The 21,480-nt window shown below is 37.3% G+C and overlaps 1 protein-coding gene across 1 annotated transcript in view; it reads right to left on the minus strand.

Annotated features, from left to right (window-relative positions):
* Positions 1-21,480, minus strand: part of NPAS3 (neuronal PAS domain protein 3) — a 1,126,677-nt gene that overhangs the window by 92,159 nt on the left and 1,013,038 nt on the right. The window contains 1 exon segment of the mRNA XM_078151394.1: positions 14,000-14,118. Coding sequence (XP_078007520.1) covers positions 14,000-14,118 — 119 coding nt within the window.

Genomic DNA, 21,480 nt, shown 5'->3' on the forward strand with positions numbered 1-21,480 from the left:
CAATTTGTAAAGATAATAATTACCTTGCAATTTATTATGGTGGTAATTAAAGTTTTAATATAGTTTTCTTCAGAATACGTAGGACGCACCAACAATTTTGATACATGTAGGAGCAAATATATTGCCTAATCTATGCTCTTATTTTACTCTCCTTGTTCTTTAATGCCTTCTTAACTTGGTTCATACCTTTGATTTCATCAATATAAAGAACTTCCATTATGGAAACTCCCTCCACTGAGGCATATTGGCAACTCACCTATTACTTCTATTCTTAAAGAGCTGCTGTGGGCAATGAGGGGCTAAATGACTTGTCCATATCACACAACTATTACATCTCAGAGGTAAGATTTGAACCCTGATCTTCCAGACTTCCAAGGCTGGCTCCCTATTCATTATACCATACTGGCTCTTGCTCATTTCCTACATTCATTTAAACATAGGGCCAGAAGGGATTTCAGAATCCATTTAGTCCATCCCATCTATAAAGAGGACTGTGCCAAATTGTCCCAGATGAGCTATTACTGATTCCTAAGAATATTTAGGGATGGAGATTTCACAGCCTGCCTCAGTAATCTGTTGTAATATATAACAGCCTTGAGGAACTGCTGGCTTGGAAGCTTTCCTCTGTAAAGAACTTGGAGACACTTTTAGCCTGGGTCATTATTCAGACACCACAGACTTTCTTTCCATCTATTTACATTTTCTGGTTCAGGCTAGTTCCCCTTTCATCCTCTTAGAGACAGGGCCCTGGTAAAAGGCAGACTATTTTCTGAGAAGTGACAGTAGCACCGATAAGCATTGAAGAGTAGTTTACAAGAAAAACCTGGCAGCCCCCAAAGAGACAGAAACATGCCAAAGGAAGTAATTCTCCATTGATAGCAATAGAATTGATGACCCAGATGCTCCTTACTTTTCTAATATCTCTGATCTCATGTGATCTTCTTAGTCCAAATCAAGAACCAGAATAATGATATGCTGTAATCTAAATGAGTCTTGTGGTTCTAAGATATGTGGGCAACAATGAAAAGTAAGGTCATAAAAGTCTCTGGTTCAGATAACTTGTTACTGAAGATTTCAAATAAAGTAAGGACAAAAATCCAACAAATGCCAACTTATAATTGAGAAGCTCCTTTAAAGCTGGGGCAACATTCTTGAAGATTGAGGAAAGGGGAGCACCTTGGTGAAATATTGCCTCAGCTCAACGTTCTGGAAGATTGGGAAAAGGGGAGCACCTTGGGGAAATGTTGCCCCAGCTCAACTTTCTGGAAGATCGGGGAAAGGGGAACATGCTGGGAAATGATGAGTACCATTTGAATAAAGTACCATTTAAAAATATAGCAAGGCACATTTTCCATAGCAACCTCAGACCCATGTTTCCCTGCCAAGCTTCCTTGGCCATGAAGAATCAGTAAGAGCTGGTGGCATAGAAATAAAGATGGGACATATAACCTGCTGACCCATAAGGATGAATGAACACCTGTATTCTTTTGCTCTGTTGGACATACTAAAAACAGTTTTTATTCTTTCTGCTGTGTTTAAGAAACTACAGAGTCAGGAGTGGTGAAAACAACTCTAAAACCAATGTAAACACTGAACTGAAACACAGAATCTCAGAATCGAAAGAGACCTCAAAAGGCAGATGATCCCATTCATACCTGAACAGGAATTCTTTCTTTTACTTTCCTCATAAATGAGTATCCAGTCTCTGCTCCAAGCCTAGAGGGACAAGGTACTCACCTTTCTCTAAGATAGCTCATTCTACTTTTGGAGAATCGTAATTTTTAGAAGGTTTTCCATTATGGTAAGGATCTTCTCATTGTTATTTGCTCTATCCCCTGGCATCAAGCTTAAAAAACTAATCCCTCTTCCATAGAATAGTCCTTTATAAGTTAGAATGAGGAACAGGAATAGGAATAAATATAATTATGATAACTATTGAGATTTGTATAGATTTTCTCTTCTTCAAATCAAACTCCTCAGTTCCTTCAACCAATATTAGTATGGCTTGGGTTTCAGTCCTCTGACCGTCCTAGACACTCTCCTCTGGACACTTCTTGGTTTAACAATATCTTTCTTATAAGAGGACACCCAGAACTGACTAACTGGTATGACTAGGAAACCTCCCTTGTTCTATGCACTTTGGTTTTCTTAATGCAGCCTAAGATTGCAGAAGCATTTTTCAATTCCACATCCCACAGAGGACTCATTTTGAGCTTGCAGTTCACTGAAATCCCAAGCTCTTTTTTTTTTTTAAACCTGAACTTCTGTTTAGCCAAACTGCAGATTTTTCTCCATTAAATTCCCTCTTAGATTCATTTGAACATCTTTGCCTCCATCAAATTTAATGACGAAAGTATTGACTAATACAGAGACGAAAACAGTTCATGATCTATATTGACAGAGGGGGAGGAAAAGCATGGACAGTGGTGGACAATATGAAAATAACTTATCCACAACACAGTTGCTAATTACAAAATCTCAAAGTCTCTAACATGAATATGGGGCTCTCAATATAAAGTGCTGTATTACCTTTAGATGAGAAATAAAGCTTGGTAGACACATGCCTCATTTAATCTATGGAAAGTGAAGTATGGAACATTTTTCAACATATATCAGGCCAAGAAATAAGTCAGGGATGAAAAGAAACATTACTCACAGGATTAAAGAGGGAAGAAATACTACAGTATCCTTGATTGATTGCTGAAATTCAGTGTGATTTTGCTGGGCTTCTGAGGGTGTTAATTCAGCTTAGCTTTAATACTCCTAACACTTTCACAAAAGCCTCATTCCGGTGCCACATGGGATAATAGGAACTCAAGGTTGGAAAGTTTCTTTGAGAGGCTATCTAGTCCATCCTACATACAGGCTAGAATTACCTGTACCACACATCTGAATAATAGTCATCCTGATTTTGCATAAAGACATTCATTAAAGAGGAACTTATTACCTGCTAAGGTAATAAGTAACAGCTCATTTAACATTAAATTTTTTTTTGTAAATTTTTTTTATTTTAAACTTAAATACAAAATGAGAAAAGAAATAAAAATCTTATACAGCAGACCATAAGAGAAGATTTAATATAAAACAATAAATTTCCATTTCAAGAAAACCTATATAATAAATATTACACATTGTTTTCAAAGCTGCCCAACTTCTCTTTTTTTTCTTGTTGGGTTTTTTTGTCCTCTGCTGTGTGCTTTTTTACTTTAATTTTTGCCCCTTCTTCCTCCCCATCGCCCTACAGAAGACTACAATTAAGCTTATATATATCTATATATCTATGTATCTATCTATCTATATATCTATAAATATCCACATATATACACATACATTCATACACATATATGTAAGACTGTACTATGCTTATTTTCTCCTATCATCTGTTTCTCTGAAGGTGGATAGCATCTTCCTTCATAAGTCTAAGTCTTTCCATGCTCTTCTAAACCAATGAGCTCATCATTTCCTATACCACAGCAATATTCCAACCCAAGGGCATCTTATCTAAGAGATTGTTTATGAAATTTCTCTCCCTAATTTTCTGCATTCTTTTGATTCTAGGCTACATGGGTTTTATTTATACAAGAAAATTTTTGTTTAAAATAATTGAAATTATCCTTTTTTACACTTCAACAATGTTTCTACCTTATAATATGGTTTAAGGTCTGATACAACTGAATCTACTTCCTTTACATCTTTTTTACCTGGTTCCTTTGAAGTTCCTGACCTTTTGTTCTTCCAAATGAACTTTGTTATTACTTTTTTTAACTCAGTAAAATAAGTTTTTAGTAATTTAATTGGGATGAAATTGAATAAATAGGTAAACTGTCATTTTAAAAATTACATTGGCTTTACCTGCCCATGAACAATAAATATTACTTCCATTACTTAGATCTAAGTTTATTTATTTATTTTTGGCTAGGCAATGGGGTTAAGTGACTTGCCCAGGGTTACACAGCTACTAAGTGTCATGTGTCTGAGGCTGGATTTGAACTCAGGTCCTCCTGACTCCAGGACTGGTGCTCTATCCATTGCACCACCTAGCTTCCCAAGTTTATTTGTGTAAAAAGTGTTTCATGTTTATGTTCATATAGTTCCTGTGTCCATTTTGGCAGCTATACGCTCAGGTATTTAATATTGTCTAGGTATTTTAGATGGCCTAAAAATATTGAATAATATTGCTGACATGATAGTGTAGTTTCTCTATTTTTCACTTTTGATTAAATCTATTTTAACTTTAACTTTCTCTGAGATCATAATTATTACCCCTGCTTTCTTATATACTAAATTCTACTCCTGTCCTTTATTTTATCTTTGTGTGTGTCTCTTATTTTTATAATGTTTCCTGAAATCAACTTATTGTTGAATTCAAAATTTTAAACTGCCATCTGTTTCCATTTTATGTGTAAATTCTCCCTATTCACATTCTAAGCTACAATTACTTGTTTATTTGTTTGTTTTTACAATTACTTGTTATGTATTTTTCTCCTTCTTATTTTTCCTCACTATTCTTCTCACTCTATTTACCCTATCTCTCCTCATTTCTCTGCTTTGCTTCTACCTGCTCCTCCTTAACCTACCCACCTCTCCAAGAGCCCCTGCCTTATCCTCTCCCCCCATCCTATTCCCTTGCCCTCTTATTTCTTTCTCAATTTAGAAGACTTTTATATCCTTCTAGATATATATGTTGTTCCCTCTTGAACCCATTTCTGATGACAGTAAGATTCCAGCACTACTCACCCTCCCCTTACTAGCTTCTTCTCTACCAATTTTTTCTTTTATGCTTCATTTGTATGAGATAATTACTCCTTTTTATTTTTCCCTACACAGTTTTATTTTTCTTTTTAGAATCACCCTATGATACTTGGCTCAGCCTACGCCTTTCTTTCAAACTACCCAAATAATGACGACGATCATAAAAGTATTGCTAATATTTCACATATAAGAAGTAACCAATTTGACCTTATTGAGTCCCTTAAAATTGGTCTTTAATATTTATCTTATATTTTTCCTGGATGTTGTATGTCGAATTTTCCCTTAAGTTCTGGGGTTTTTGTCACAAAAACCTCAAAGTCTTTGAGTTCCTTAAATATCCATTTTTTTTCATTCAGGATTATACTTAACTTGGTCATAACCCCAGCTCTTTCACTCTGTCCTTCAACATAGTAGCTGCTAGGTCTTGTGTAATCCTTATTGTAGCTCCACAATATTTAAATTGGTTTTTTTTCCTTGTTGCTTCCAATATTTTCTCCTTAACCTGGGAGCTTTGAAACTTGGCTATGATATTCCTGTAAGTTTTCCTCCTGGGATCTCTTTCAGGTGGTGATTGGTAGATTTTTTCAAACTTCAGGGCAATTTTCCTTGATAATTTCTTTTAATATTGTATCAAGATTCTTTTTTTTAATTGTAATTTTCAGGCAGTCTGACTATTCTTATATTATTTCTTCTTGATCTGTTCTTCAGATCAGTTTTTTTTTACAAGATGGTTAACTTTCTCCTCTATTTTTTCATTCTTCTGATTTTGTTTTATGATTTCTTGGTACCTTAGAACATTATTAACTTCCTCTTGCAAGATTTTAGTTTTCAAGGAGTTATTTTCTTCCTTAAGTTTTTGATTCTCATTTCCAGTTGGTTAACTTTCTTTTCATAATTTTCTTGATTTTCTTGGATTGCTTTTATTTTTTTTTTCTCATTTTTCCTCAATCTCTCTCATTTGATTTTTAAAGTTCTTTTTAATTTCTTCCCAGAACTCTTTTTGTGCTTAGGACCATTTGATGGTTCTTATTGAAAAAGGAGTGGTTTTTTTAGCTCCATTATCTTCCTCTGAATATGAACCCAGATCTTCTCTATCCCCATAGTAACTATCTATGCTTGGGTTCTTTCTCCTTTGCTTACTCATTTTAAAAACATTTATTTATTATTTTTTTTAGAAGCTATTAATGTAATCAAGTTATAGTCCCTAGGCATGGGGAGTGATGTCCTAAGTCTCAGATCCTTCCTACTGTTAATTTCTGAGGTCTGTCCTGGGCCCCAACCTCGGCCTCTCCTCTCCACTCCTAAGCCATAACTAGGGGCCCCAGCCATGCTTTCCCACCGATGGTCTTGCTCCCTGCAGTCCCTCAGGTGGCTGCAAACTGCATCTGTCTTCTCTGCCCTGGAACTGAAACCAGGGACTCTGCTTTCTCAGAAGTGCCCATACTCAGCAGGGGCCCTACCTCTCATTAATGCACTCACCTTCTCCCCACAGCCACAGCCCAGAGCTGTCTGGTCATCACAGCTGTGCTTGGTGTCCCTCTGCAGTGAAAGGTCCTTCAATCTTCTCCTACTCAGCCATCAGACTCCCACACTGTTGGGGTCAACCGAGATGCCCCAGGGCTTGCTGTTTGTTGATTCTGCAGAGTTGTCAGGAGGTGTTTGCGTTTCACTCAGGCCAAACCTCAGACCATGGAGATCTGGAGGTGGGGTCTTTCCTGGGGTCTTCTCAAATTGTCTTAGGAAGACAAGCACTTTGCCCTGTGTTTATTTCTACTGCTTTGAGGTGATGTTCTGTCTTTTTTGTGGAGGAAATCTGGAGAGCCAAAAGTTTTCTGACCTACTCTGTCATTTTCCCAGAATCCTCTCCCTATTTAACTTTTGAGATCTTTTTTTGGAGGTTTTTCTTTCCCTTGAATCAAAATCTGCCTCTCTGAAATGTCTACCCATCATTTCTGGTTCTATTTGGTGGGGCCAATTCCTTTTCCACACAGCAACCTTTCAAATACTATAAGGCCAGCTATGTTCTGTCTAAGTCTTACGTTCGTTCTGAGTCTTCTTTCCTCAGACTAAATACTCAGGTTTTCCAACTCATTCTCATATGGCATGATTTTCATGACACTTACTATTCTGATGACTGTCTCCTTCTGCGTGCTCTCCAGCTTACAAATGTCACTCCTAGAATATGGGTCCTCAAACTGGACTTAATACTCCAGAGTATTTAGTATTTAATTTAAATTAAGTATTCAATTTAAGTATTAAGTATTAGTACTCCTCCTAGCAGAGAAAGGTCCTTGATACCATGTCTTTTCTAATGTAGCTTTGGGTGACACACATTTTATTGACTCATATTGGACTTAAAGTCAACTAGATACGTAGATCTTTTTCTTCTTTCTTTCTTGGCAATCAAGGTTAAGTGACTTGCCTAGGGTCACACAGCTAGGAAGTGCCAACAATCTGAGGCCAAATTTGAACTTTGGTCCTCCTGACTCCTGGGCCAGTACTCTATTCACTGCGCCACCTAGCTGCCACCATCTAGATCTTTTTCAAACAAACTCATCTTCCATAACCTGTACTTTTGACTTCAGAACTGTTTTGTTTTGTTTTGTTTTGTTTTAGAATTTTTAGAACTTGGCTTTTTGAACCCAACTGTAATATTTGACATTCATCCCCATCAAATTTTATTTAATTCAATTTGGTCCAAAGTACATTGGATTATGAATCTAGAAGAGAGCTCAGAAGTCATCTAGTCCAACCATCTCATCTCATATATAAGGAAAATTAAGCCCAGGAAGAGAAACTTGCTTAAGGTTCTACAGGTAGTAGTTTAAGAGTTAGGACTTGAACTCAGGTCCTTTGACTTCAGACCCAGTGTTATTTCTACCCATCAGACTCTTTTTTGGGTCTTGACTACTCTTCCTTCCCACTTTGTGCTAATGACAGGGAGGAGTTCAACAAATGGTGTTAGAAGCAGTTTCACTGAAGTGATGTGGATAAAATCCAGATTCCAAGGATTCAAGGAAAGAAATGGTGGTGAGGGAAACCACAAATATCCCATTTTATGATATATAATTACAAAAAGGAGATGAAAGAGAGGATGGCAGCAAAAGGAGGCATTGTGGTCAAGTTATAGAGTACCTTCCCCACAAATGTTGATTTGAATTAATTATATTAGGGTTCATTCTATATTAACTTCTGAAAACTGTAAATGAATACAAGTTGTCACAGTGTAGGAATCATAATAAAAAATATGAACCTAGTTCTACTGGAATGGATCATTTTATCATGTGCTCATTTTATTTATTTATTTCTTTTGTGCAGACCTGTGACTCCTTTGAACACCCTCTAGTCATCCAGGCCATGTCATCAAAATGTACGTAATTTATAGACTTAGCAAGTTGTCTGGGAGGTGGGCATCAAGAGATTAAATGACTTGTTCAATGAAACACAGTTACTATGTGTCAGAGGCAGCACTTGAACTCAAATCCCAACCTTCATCTATGGCTCAACCAGGCTCAACCTCTATTCATACTGCCTTTCTCTGTCCCTTATAAGTAAAGAAAATTACTACATTTCCATATAGCCTACTAACTATGAAATCAACGTACAAAGGAAAAGGATGCCAAAAAAAAGTTCAAATAAAGACTGACCTCAAAAGTGATAGTGAAAAAATTGAGCCAAGCATGTTGATACATGCCTGTCATTCTTGCTGTTGGGCAGGCCAAGCCTGGTGGATTGCTGGAGCTATGGAGTTCTGAGTTACAGGGGAGATAGAGTGTCCTTACTAAGTCTGAAACCAACATAGTATAAGCCCCACTGGGAGCTGGGGGCCATCAGCCTGCCTAAGGAGAGGAAAATCTGCTCAGGTAAGGAACAGAACTGGTCAAGGCTTTCATACCAGTCATCCCTAAGTGGCTCACTGGATTTTCAGCTTGGGAGGCCCTATATCCTTCAGTCCCCCCAAAAGAAGCCTTTCTGTGTTTTATTCACTAATTGGTCCACATCAAGATGAGATCTTGTTTATTTCACAGAGATATAAGGGTCTAAGCTCAAGTCACTGATCAATTAAATTCAACAAACATTTATTAAGCAACTACTATGTGCACAGCACTGTGCTGGAGGAGTTACATAGTTTAGAAAAGACATTGCCCTCATGATAACTATACTCTAATAGGAGGTTCAGATAATCATGATACCTAATAATGAAGTTTTATATCAAGTTTTCTGAAGGAAAAATTGTTACCATTTGGGTTTGGAGAACAACTCAGGAAAGACTTTATGGAAGAGATGGCATTTAACTTGGCCTTCAAATGACTGCAAGAAATTCAACAGGTCATCAACATTTAAAGAATAGGGGAAATCATGAACATTGTCATCGATATAGAAAAGCTCATGACATATCCAATAAGTAGAGATTTTTATAGTTTAACTGGAGCACAGAACATGTAAATGGGGTTCAATGTTGTTCATACTTTGTTTTCAAATAAGACCAATGGCATCATGACATACGAATGATGTCCTGACTTGAGTGTGGATTGGATTTAAGTGAAGCAGAATTGCATAAAGTTGTCAGCCTCTCTCTTTCAGAGTCATCAAAGTCCAGTGGCAACACAAAAGTCAGGACAATTGGTTATGGCCCAGGAGGCAGTGGATGACTTTGGCCTCTTTGATGTCTTGCTGAACTCTAAGGACTCCACAGAGCTTGTTTCAGCCACTTTCAGGGCCACTGGGACAAACTGTTCTCATACACCCATTCCGCTTGGGGTAGATGTCTCCTCACTCACTGATGGGTTTGAAACCTGTTGGATACCCTCAAACTGGTTTAGCCTGTTTGCCAAGATGGTTTAACTGGGTGTGGCTGCTGTATATGCTATAGCTACTTGGAACCCCAGGTGAGAGAATGGTAGTACCAGATGATAGAAATAGAGAGGTGGTAATTGGTTAGAGACAAATAATAGAAATAGAATGGATGGAGATTGATAACTGACTGGGTATGGGAAGTGAGGGAAAAGGAAGGGCCAAAGATAATACCAAGGTTTGCAACATAAGACTTCAGATGAATGAGGGTTCCACTTACGGAAATAGTGAAGTGAGAAAGGAATAAATTGGGAAGAAAGAATGGACTCAGTTTTAGACACAACAAATTTAAGTTAACCATAGTATATCTAGGGGGAGATGGCATGTAGGCAGTTTGAATGTGTGTCTGGAGCTCATAAGAGAACTCAGAGCTAGAGATAAAGATAGATTTGAGTATCATCTATGTAGAAATGACAATTAATGCCAAAAGAATGAATGAGATTAACAAAGGAAAGAATGTAGAGAGGGAAGGGAAGACAACCAAGGACAGAACCATTGCTGAAGACATCTGCTTCAAGGATTTAGGATTAGGATGGGTGATTTGTATCCTGTTATTCATCTAAGAAGACAATGATGGATTGGCTAAATAGGTAGGATGAGAGCTAGTAAAATATGGTGTCGCTGAAGTCAAAAGATGAAAGAGAATTCAGATGGAGTGTATAGGCAATAGAGAAGTCAAGAAGTATGAACTCATTGGTATTGGTTCCAATGAGTTTACTCATTAGAAGGTCATTGGTGGTAGCTGGATAGGGAGGTACAAGGTACAAGCTTCTTTCTTTTTTTAAAAGACTAGGAAGACCCACACATATGTGTACATGCATACACACATACATGTATATATAGAGAGAGGGAGACAGAGAGAGACAGAAAAGCAACATAGTGTAGTTGAAAGAACATAGGATCTGGAGTAAAGAGATACAGATACAAATTCTGTCTCTAATACCTACTGGCTGTGTGACCATGGACAAGTCACTTAAACTCTGAGACTTGGATTTTTCATCTGCAAAATGAGAGGATTAATTGCCAAGCTGTCTTCCATCTGTAATAGACCTATGATCCTATGTTGAGGGGAAGGAGTCAATGGAGAAGGAGAAGTTTAAGATATATGAAAGGGTATAAGATTGCTATAGTGAAGTTCTATAGGCAATGAGATGGAATGATTTCAAGGTTACAGATAAAGGGATTAGCTATAATGATTAATTGTACAAAGGTTTGGAGAAAGAAGTATGATATCATGAGAAAAGACTAAATATATGGCTAATTCAGGGGAGGGAGGAACATAAAATATTGAGCTTCTCACTAAAATAATTATGAAATGAGACATTGGTGAGAGGGCTTTTTTCCTTCCCCTTCCCTGCAATTCCCTTGGAAAATGAAAGAAACTAACATAACCTAAAGGGCAGCTATGTGGCTGAGCAGATAGAGTGCTGACCTGTAGTCAAGAGGACTTGAGTTCAAATCCAGCCTCAAACACTTTCTAGCTATGTGACCCTAGGCAAGTCACTTAACCCTGTTTGCCTCAGTTTCCTCATCTGTAAAATAAGCTGAAGAAAGAAATGGCAAAGCACTCTAGTATCTTTGCCAAGAAAACCCCAAATAGGGTCCTGAAGAATTGGACACAACTGAAATGACTGAACAACAGCAAGGACGAAAAACTCCCAAGGGTCTTGATGTCAGGAGACCAGAGTTTTTGAATTTCATAGCTGATATTTACCAGGCAAGTCACTTCTTTGACTCTCAGTTTCCTCATCTGTGAAATGAAGCTGATGACATTTGTACCATCTACTTCCAAAGATTGTAGTGAAAAAAATATATTGAATAACATTTACTGAGAACAGAAAGGAATAGAGAGAAGAAAAAGACAGAAAAAAGGGATGAAAAGGAAATGGAAGACCCTAAATCTGGAAAGCCCCTAGTAAAATTTGAAGGAAAAAGTTATTCTTATAGGGCAGTGCTTCACATCTTGTCTCTTTAAGGGAAAAAAAAACAAATGCAGGGGTAATAAATTGTAGAGAGCACAGAGAAATTATCATCGTTGTTTCTTTTTATTTGTGTTTACTATGTGGTGGCAGGGTGATTACCAGTTTTATTTGAATGTTTTATATGCCCCAAGATTTACTTACTGAGAATGAGCAGATAAATAGCAATGTTATTTAGTTGTGTCATGTCAGTGTGGCCTTACCAACCCTGCCACTAACCCAAATCAGGTTAATTAATGAGGGACATTTGGGGATGGGAATGAAGGGAAATAGGGAATTTGATGTGTGTGTGGGATTTTTATAAAGTTAAGGAAAAAAAACATCTGAAGTTTCTCTATAAAAAGGCTTTCTGGAAGGACTTAGTCTCAACAAGATGGGTGTGATATCATTTTCAGAGCAACAGGACAAGATACTAAAAGTCTTTGAAGTAACCTTAGGAAAGTTCCAACTGTCAGGATGGGTTTGGGACAATAAGAGAAATTCTATCATTTCATGATGGAAGAGAACATTGAGAATCTCTCATATATCTCCAGTCTTAATTTTGCAATGTTTCAGTTTTACACATTCTAGTTCACAGAGAAATGCTTTACTGGACAAAACAATGGATCAGTCACATAGTGAGAACAAGAGATAACCAATGGGAAGTCTTTACTCCCCATAGGTATTCCACCATGCTAAGAAATCTAGAGGAACCTTAGGTATACTTCTTTGTGACAATTTACTGAAAGATGTGGATTAGAGGTCTTCAACATGGAAAGTCATGGATGGGTTACTGTCTGCCTGAAAGGTATGCAATGCATTTTTCCTGCCCTTTCAGCGCTTTCCAATAGCACTAATCTCATTTGTATACAATTTCAAACTCGTTAATGTTAAAAACTTAGTTGGGCAGAAGTATAGTTAACATCAAAGAAATTTGCACATTGCCCCTAAAGAAGAAATTATGATTTCCTCTTCCCAAGCCAAAATGAAACTCCAAGATTATGTCTACGAAAGCTACAGCTGGTTCAGTTGACCCTGTAAAGGTTGAGCTCATGTTAAATGTCAGTCAATTAGAGATTGTTCCACATATGCTAGCCAGATTTTAGGCTAGCCCTGTTAAAGGCAGAGTTCTAACCATCCATGAAACTTACTACTTCCCCCCCCCCTTCATCTTCTGAAGTTTAGGGATAGAGCCAGATTCTGAGTCCTGAACAGTAAATCTTAATTCCTGATTATAATGATCTGTTGAAAGTAAAATCCCTCACTATGCTATGTTGAGCTTACAGAACTGAGGTATTAGTAGTCATTAAGTTCTGAAACTGAGAAAGATGACACCGGGCATATCCATATCATGGAACTTTCTGTTTGACCTCTAAAATGCAAGATACCAGTGAAGGTGTTGTCAAAATAGATACCATTCAAGTTGCCAAAGGCATCTCATAAATTTCACAGGTATTTAGGTAGGCTTAGTTTATGTTGCTATGGTAACTGCAACGTTTGAATTTCCTAAGCTCAGAATCCTCCTAGTCTTAACTTTAAAACGATAAGAATAATCACTATGACTTCACATGCATTTGTCACAATGGTAGAGGTCACATCTAAAGTTTATAAGTTTATTGAACACAGTTCAACAGCACATTGTGGGTTTTTATGGAATGTTTAATGATAGTTTCAAAATGTATTTTCTAACTCCCAGATAATTATCTTCTTTATGTGTGTAGGTGTGCATGCACACAAGTTCATGCAAAGTGTTTTAGCTAAAGAGCCCTAGTGGCTTCCTAGAGAACCAGGATATTATTAGAACAGTAAACCTTTCTTTATAGAGCTTTTTTCTTTACTGTGATAAGGAAATGAGAGGCCTCTCGATAGAAAAGTGGCAGACTCTAGGTATATGATGAGGAATATATTGTCGGATATGTCCAATATGTTGATTTGTTTTGCTTTAGCATAGTTTGTTACAAGAGAAGGGGTCTATTAGCTCGGAGTGTGGAAAATGATAGCAATGCAAAAAGGGGCATCAGCAGAACATTTATTAAAAAAAAACAATAACAAAGTGGTAAGAGAAGTAAAAGGTGGGAATTGGCCTCCTCCCAAGAGCAGCAGTTTTGTGACAGTGACCTAAAAGAATGATATTAATTGAGCTTACCTTCTCTGTTAAATTGCACTCCCATTATTCTCTATAGCATTGAGACTATCACTGAGAAGTGTTTTAAGAAAGGGCATTACATGGGGCACTTCAATATAACAGCAAAGACTGAAGAGAGACTGACTGGTCTAATGAGTCCCCAAAGGGAGGTTGGAGTGTAATTAAAAAGCTTTTGTGCCGTTCAAGACCAGGCGTATAATATGTATCCACAACAGTGAGAAAAACCAACCACAAATGACATAGGATTGACTAGAGGTAGAAAGGTCTCTTAATCTGGAGCCAGGCTTACCTTATATCCCGACGATTTGATGTGAACTCCGCGCTTGGTCAGAGTTGATTTCATTCGGATGAAAAAGGAGCGCTCAAGGGTGTTGTCAGTGGTTAGTAGACTGGGGCTGGTTGATTCCACTGAGGAATACAAAAATACATAGACACAAGATTTAGATTTGTACATATCTCCTCTCATATTTCTCCTCATACATATTTCTCAGGTGCGATGCTTGAGCTCACTAAAAATAAATGACTGATGGATGTTTAAGAGTGTTGTAATCAATTTACCTCATTTAGAAAATGTTTACTTTGCAAAAAAAAATGTATACAGAATAACTCTTTTTTAGGCTCTTTAAAAGAAAATTTCCAACCTGTTAACTCATAGCTCTTGGTGACATCCTGGGTAAGAGTTAAAAAAAATAAAAAACTGTAAAGTTACTTGAGGCTTTGATAGTTCTGGGATGGGTGACTTGCCACTCTCAGAGTCTACAAGAAAAGCAGAGACCTACTGATCTATGAGAATAACCCGAATCTGGGTAGCAGTGGTTAAGAGGGAGAGAAGACATCCCTCTTAGCACTTCTCTTCGAACTTTCTTCTATCTTGTTTTCTTTGCTTGCTTGCAAACCCTAAGAACCATAAAGTACCACTAAATACCTTTAATAAAATTGATAGCACAGCAGGGAGGGTGTCTACTTTTTCCTGAGATTCACTTCTTTGCTTTTAAAGGGATAAATTACAGCATTGATTCTGGATAAACTAATAGGACAACTTTCACCTTTCCAACTGGGTGATCTTCAAAACAAATTCCAGGGAGCCATATGAATGTGACAAGGCTTACAATTCATAGATCTAGAATTAGAAGTGACCTCTGAAGCCAATTAAGTCTAACCCCTTCGTTTTAGGAGAAACTGGAGTCTAGAGAGCATATATGACTTACCCAAAGTCACACAGATAATAAGCATCAGAGGTAAGATTTGAACCCAGATCCTCTGACTCCAGAACCAATGTTCCTTATACTGTCCACACTCAAGCACAAAGATACAATCCAGATAACAAGTAACTTGCCACCAACAGCCTTCCTATAATCCAAAGTCCCTTCAGTTCCCTGTCTCTGATTAGAAAATACAATTTTGTCTTTTAGTACCCTACTTCAGGCAAGATACTGACTTCTTCCTTCCATCTATATTTGTGAAGATAGAATTGATCACATTTGTCTGCACCTCAACGAGCTCTATCTTCTGAGGTGCTGAGCTTTCAAAGTCTTTGCACAAACAGCATAGACTGTGGCCTCCAGTCCTTTCCAGCCTTAGATCTATGAACAGGCTCCAGAAATAGGGCCTAGCTTATTTAAAATGAACAAATGAAGGTAGCAATCTTGAAACACAATCTATTACTTTTTGTTTTCTTTTAGGGTCCAGATTTGTAATTTTCATCTATGTAGGGAGCTTCTTTTATAGAAACTCCTTCCACAAATATGGATTTGGCATGTGATCTACATTCTTTTTCTTTTAGGCAATTGGGGTTAAGTGACTTGCCCAGGGTCACACAGCTAGTAAGTGTCAAGTGTTTGACCTGAGGCTGGATTTGAACTCAGGTACTCCTGACTTCAGGGCCAGTGCTCTATCCACTGCCACCTAGCTGCCCCTATTGTCCTTCATTCTTAAAAAGTTCTCTAAGGCACTGAGATGCCAAGGGACTTACTTTTGGTTTCCTCCTCACATCACATCTCCTGTTATTACATGCTATTTTCATTTACTTTGGAAGTGTTCATAGGCTGTACATTTTGACTTTTCTCTATAAACTCTTCCAAGCAATGTTAATTTGGAAGTACAAATTCACTCTCCCAAACATAACTGAACCACTATCACCCTCCCCTGTACTCCTTCCCACCACCACATTCTTCTGAGGAATACTATAAAAACAAACCTATTGGCCTTAATGGCAGTAGTGAAATATAATTCACAAAGTCAAGAGATTTTAGCATAAAGATTCTAGATCACAGTGATTGTCAACAGCAGGGAATGAAGCAACATATTTATAATCTGCGCCTATATCTACATCTATATCTATCTTTATCTATATCTGTCTATCTCTATTTCTGTCTCCATCCATAGCTGTACCTATATCCACAGCTATAGATACAACACAAACATATATGTGTAACAATGCCTACATATATGTCCATATATATATATAATAATATGTGTTTGTGTGTATATCCCTTCAATCTGCGGTGTTTACAATCACCATGACCTGGAATCTTCATGCTAAAATCTCTTGACTTCATTAATCATGTTTTTCTATCCCCATTAAGGACAATAAATCTGTATGGGATAACACACACACACACACACACACATACACACACATATATGTATGAATATGTATACATACATTTTATATATATATATATATATATATACACATATACATATATATACTAAGACTCATAGCATCTATATTTACATAGGGCCTTTGAATGTGTATATAAAGACCCTGTCTTTTTAAGGAAAAGAAATCTTCACTTTTCCATTCCCTACATCAAGTTTGAAACTGGGTTGCAAGAATATAATCTGTCACACACTGAAAATGAAGATATTGGTGATCCAGGGTTCTTCTTGTAGAGTCTTTGTCTTGTTATGACTGTGCTTTGCCACATTTATGGCATTTCCTTTCTGCTGCGATGAGAGCACTGGCGAGCGTATTCCTTTCTCTAGTGTCTTTCTTAAGGGTTTTCTTTTCTTTCTTTCTTTCTTCCCTCCTTCCTTTTTTTTTTGTTTTAGAGAGCTGGAATCCGATGTCATTTTAAATGTACAGCTCTTTATCACTTGAGGGAGAAGCCGAGCCATGTTATATTTAGTACTTTCATTTCTTCTGATTAAATATGAATTACTATGAAATTTTTCTCATCATCTAACACGCCATAATACGCCAACAGCTTTTTAATACACTATATAAGCACAAACTTCTGCTCTAAGAGTTTAATTTGCCCCTCTAATCCAATCACATCAACCTTATTTCTCTTATCAGAGATTCCCATTTTGAATTAAATGAGCTCATTAGTTTTAATCAAAAGCAGAGAGATCAAAACTTAAACGTAAATGCTTTAGATCAGAACTGTCACTCAGCCGTGCGGTTCTATTTTACTAAAACACAAGATCAGAGACCCTTAGAACCAATTTTTTCTCGTAAGGGATGCTGAGAGCTTGAAGATGCTATATCCTTTTTTTTTTCTTCCCAAGGACAGATTATACATTTAAGGTTAGACTTAATTTACAGCTTTTTTTTTTTTTTCCAAACTGGTGGAAATGGAAAAGTATGCCAATCTGCCTTGGTCCCTTTCACATTTATTGGCACCAGTCCTTAGAGACTCAAACTACTGTGAAGCCATCAGAATCCATACCACAAACCTAGCCTTAGAAATTCTGCTCTATTCAGCAATATCATGTTTGCAATAGCTTCGAAGAAATGAAACTCTCCCAAGATGTGAAATATGTTTTCAGGGTCAGGGTTCTGGGTACCTTTTGACCCAACAACCAAGAAGCCACGGAGACATTAGATGTGTGGGAAATTCAGGCATCATTAGCAATTACGATTGTTTTTATTATGTGGTACTTTATAGTATAATACTTACAGGGCAGATCTGAAACCACAGCATGGGTGCTTCCTGCTGAGTGAAGAAATGCTACGCTAGAGCCTGGCACGTGCAGGGGAGGCAGCCCAGTACATTATGCCCTAACTGAGGCCTTAAGTACCACAAGTCCCACTGTGTTGCAATAGTAATTATTTAAACGTAAGAAGGTCATGTTAATTAAACCCTGGATAACCAGTGCTAAAGCCATAGCTCAGTCCAGTTGAAGCCAAAAGACTCAAAGCCTAAATAGATGTTCTAGCTTTCATTTCCAGCCCAAGTGTTCTGCGGGGAAGGGTGGAGAAAGGAGAAGGGACGATAGACAGGGACAGAGAGCCCAAGTTCTGAGAAAACCTACTTAAAACTACCACAGTTTCCCGTGGTTTGGGGTGGTTTTATGTCTCAAGCAGCAGAGGAAGCTTTTGGAATTATGATTTGGCATTTATTGCACACATTCCTCAAGGGTTTCTCTTCTCCCCCTCAACAGCTCCCCTCTCCATTTATCCAACAGCTGGCAATACGATATTTCATGAGAAAGTGGGTATAATCTACATCCCACAGGCCCAACAAATACCAGTTTTGAAAAGAAGCTTTTTAACTCAAGTAAGGAATGCCATTCTGAGGGAGGCAGTATGGTACAGTACAGTAAGGCTGGATTTGGGGTCAGAGGATGGGGTTCAAATCTTCCCTGTGAAATGAAAATTTAATTTACTCAGCTATGATTATGTTCAAGGATTTTGTTTTTCTTTTTCCAATGGTGGCGGGTGTGGGGAGAGGAAGGGCGAAAAAAATAAATGCTTAGGGGCAGCTGGGTGACTCAGTGGATAGAGCATTGGCCCTGGAGTCAGGAGGACTTGAGTTCAAATCTGGCCTCAGACACATAACACTCACTAGCTGTGTGACTCTGGGCAAGTAAGTCACTTAACCCCAATTGTCCTCACCAAACAAACAAACAAATAAATAAATGCTTATTAAATGGAAAAAAATGTATTTTAAGAAAAAGGAAAGATCTGGAAACAATTTCTTAGGTCTTGGATTCTTTTATTTGTAAAATGAGATAGTTGGATAGCCCCTTCCATCCCCAAATCTTTGAGTTTGTGATTAAGGTTCTTTGTGGAGAGGGGAGGAAATACAGTTACCCCTTCCACATCAAGACTTTCCCATCACAGTTTTAATATATGGCAGGTCAGCATAAGAAATTAAATGGAATTTTGGGGGAGTTTTATGGAAGTCACAGACAATACGTGAAGGTTAGCAGATGACACAGAGCCTATGAATAAATACTTAACCCAAATTTTACAATAATGATCATAGCTCCCTCTCTTAGAGCTGTTACACAAGTGTACCAGTCCTGGATTAGTCCCATGGTTCTCAGTGCTGGTACAACCCAGAGCTAGGATGAGGCATTTGTATTCCCTAGGGTGTTTGGAAATTTCCTCCCCATTGTGTTAGAAAATTGTGTCTGTATTTTCCACTATAGTCAGCTTGAAGTCTTTGAGTATAACACATAGAACATGATGTCACAAAAGAAATATCTTTATATCATATAGGGCATTCAGAAATTAAAACATATGTATTTGTAAAAGTCATATGTTTAAATGTAATAAAATATTTACAATAATTAAAATTGTTACTCATTAGGTGTTATGTTGATTATTGCTGTTCAGTTGTTTTTCAGTCATGTCCAACTCTTTGTGGTCCCTTTTTGGGGTTTTCTTGGCAAAAATACTAAAGTGGTTTGCCATTTCCTTCTCCAGCTCATTTTACAGATGAGGAAACTGAGGTAAACAAGCTTAAGGGACTTACCCCAGGGTCACACAGCTAGGAAGTGTCCAAGGTCAGATTTGAACTAAGAAAGATAAGTTTTCTTGACTCCAGGTCTGACACTCTATCCACTGTGACACCTAGCTGCTCACAGCTTTGATCATGCCATACCTCTAATGTTGTGATTTTTAAGTACCATATTTCAGGAGATATATTGACATAATGGAGTGTGCCCAATGCTAGAATAACTAAGATGGTGAAGAGACTAGAAATCATGTCACAAGAAGAGTAGTTGAAGGAAATGAGATGTTTAGCCCTATAGGATAGTTGAGCTGTGGGGCAAATGGAAAGGCCCAATCTACTTGAATCAAGTAGATTCAAAGAGAACCTGAATGACCATTTTCAGTGATATAGAATCCACTGGAAAGGAAACTATCTCAGATCAGAAATGGGAGCCACTAAACCAATATATAAGGAACCTTGCCATACTGACTTAGAAAAGCCCATATTCACATTATCTATGTTCTATTGTATTTTATTTATTTTGTTAAGTGTTTCCTAATCACATTTTAATCTTATTCCTGATATTCTAGCAGCACTGTATTTGACACCTTTGGTCTTAGATGACCTTTGAAGTCTTTTTTATTTCTATAATTCCATTATTCTATCATTTTGCCATTGCTTAACCAGGTTTTATATTTCTAATTCCTATACCAGGCTCCCTAGCCTAGAAATCATTCTCTCCAGAGTACTTAGTCACTAATCGCCATTCAACGTTTGGAGAGTTCCTTACTAACATAATTCAAGGTTTAAGAATACATTTTATCTAAAATTAAGTCTCATAACTTCTCTGAGGTATTTGTTGGTAAGAGTCTAGAGACACATTTTGTAGAGATTGTTGAGGCTGAAAAGATAGAAGTAAATTGCCATGGCTGGAGAAATTGTTACTCTAGAAATGTCATGATATATCTCAATGCACTTAGAATATTAGCTCATGGCCTGATGGAGGTGACAGGTATGTTGTAGAGAACAGGGGGTAGTTGAAGCATTTACTTAGCCAACTCTTAAAACTGGAAAGAGAGGTTGCATTTGGGTGTATTTTTCCAGCCTTGGAAATAGGCACAAAGAACCCTCAAGCAATCCCTTCCATAATGAAGAAAAGAACGGTGCATGGCGATCTGGAAAGAGATTGCCCTGGTGAAACTTCGAAGAATTTCAACTCTGAAAACATGCTTGTTTCTTCTGAATTCAGAGCCTTCTTTCTCCGATAAAGTCAGATTTGAGTTTTATTGTTATTATAAATAAGCCCCAAGCTTTATGTAGTTATTTGCCTCTTTTGGAGATTATTATGACATCATCTGTTTTGTGTTAAGAATTTATATGTACCATGTAGGATACAGACTTCATGGTATAGTACATTATAATAAACAGATGAGTATTTGCTTTTGCATCCTGAAAAATGTTGTCCTTCCTTTCCTCCTTCCTTTTCTCTTTTCTTTCTTTTTGCATTTTCTCTTTTCTTTATTCTTTCCTTTTTCCCCCTTTTCTCCTTTTCTTATCTGTCTTTCTCATATTTGTTTATAATAAACAAACAAACAAACAAACAAATAAATAAAATAGCCTTTGAAAAAAGAGGGGAATACAAATTTAACCTATCCCCACTCCACTAAACACTTTTAAAGCATTTACTCTTTGTGTTCTATTGTATTGGTCAGCGCTGAAGGTCACCCTGCTCCTACAGAAAAATTGGGACTCAGTTTGCCACCTATACTTTCTCAGATAATTAGTTAATAAAATCTCCATACTTGCCAAATGTGCGAATTTCTTAATATCAGCAGCTATAGGCAATGTATTAGGATTGAATATCCTACACTTAAAGACAAATTCATAAAGCATTTGGGAATGGCAATATCTTTAACAAATAAATTTGATGTATTTCCAGTGCCTGGGCTCTTGGCATTGGGCTGATAACCATTATGGAATCTTCAATAGATACTAACTAATAAAGCAAATCATTATACTTACCTGTTTTATAACTTTTACAGTGTGTGCAAAAACTGACTCTTCTAGCACTAAGAAAATTCAAATTTATTAGACATTGACA

This window comes from Phascolarctos cinereus, unplaced genomic scaffold, assembly GCF_003287225.1.
Source record: "Phascolarctos cinereus isolate Bilbo 61053 unplaced genomic scaffold, phaCin_HiC Scaffold_3;HRSCAF=262, whole genome shotgun sequence".
Classification (NCBI taxonomy): domain Eukaryota; kingdom Metazoa; phylum Chordata; class Mammalia; order Diprotodontia; family Phascolarctidae; genus Phascolarctos; species Phascolarctos cinereus.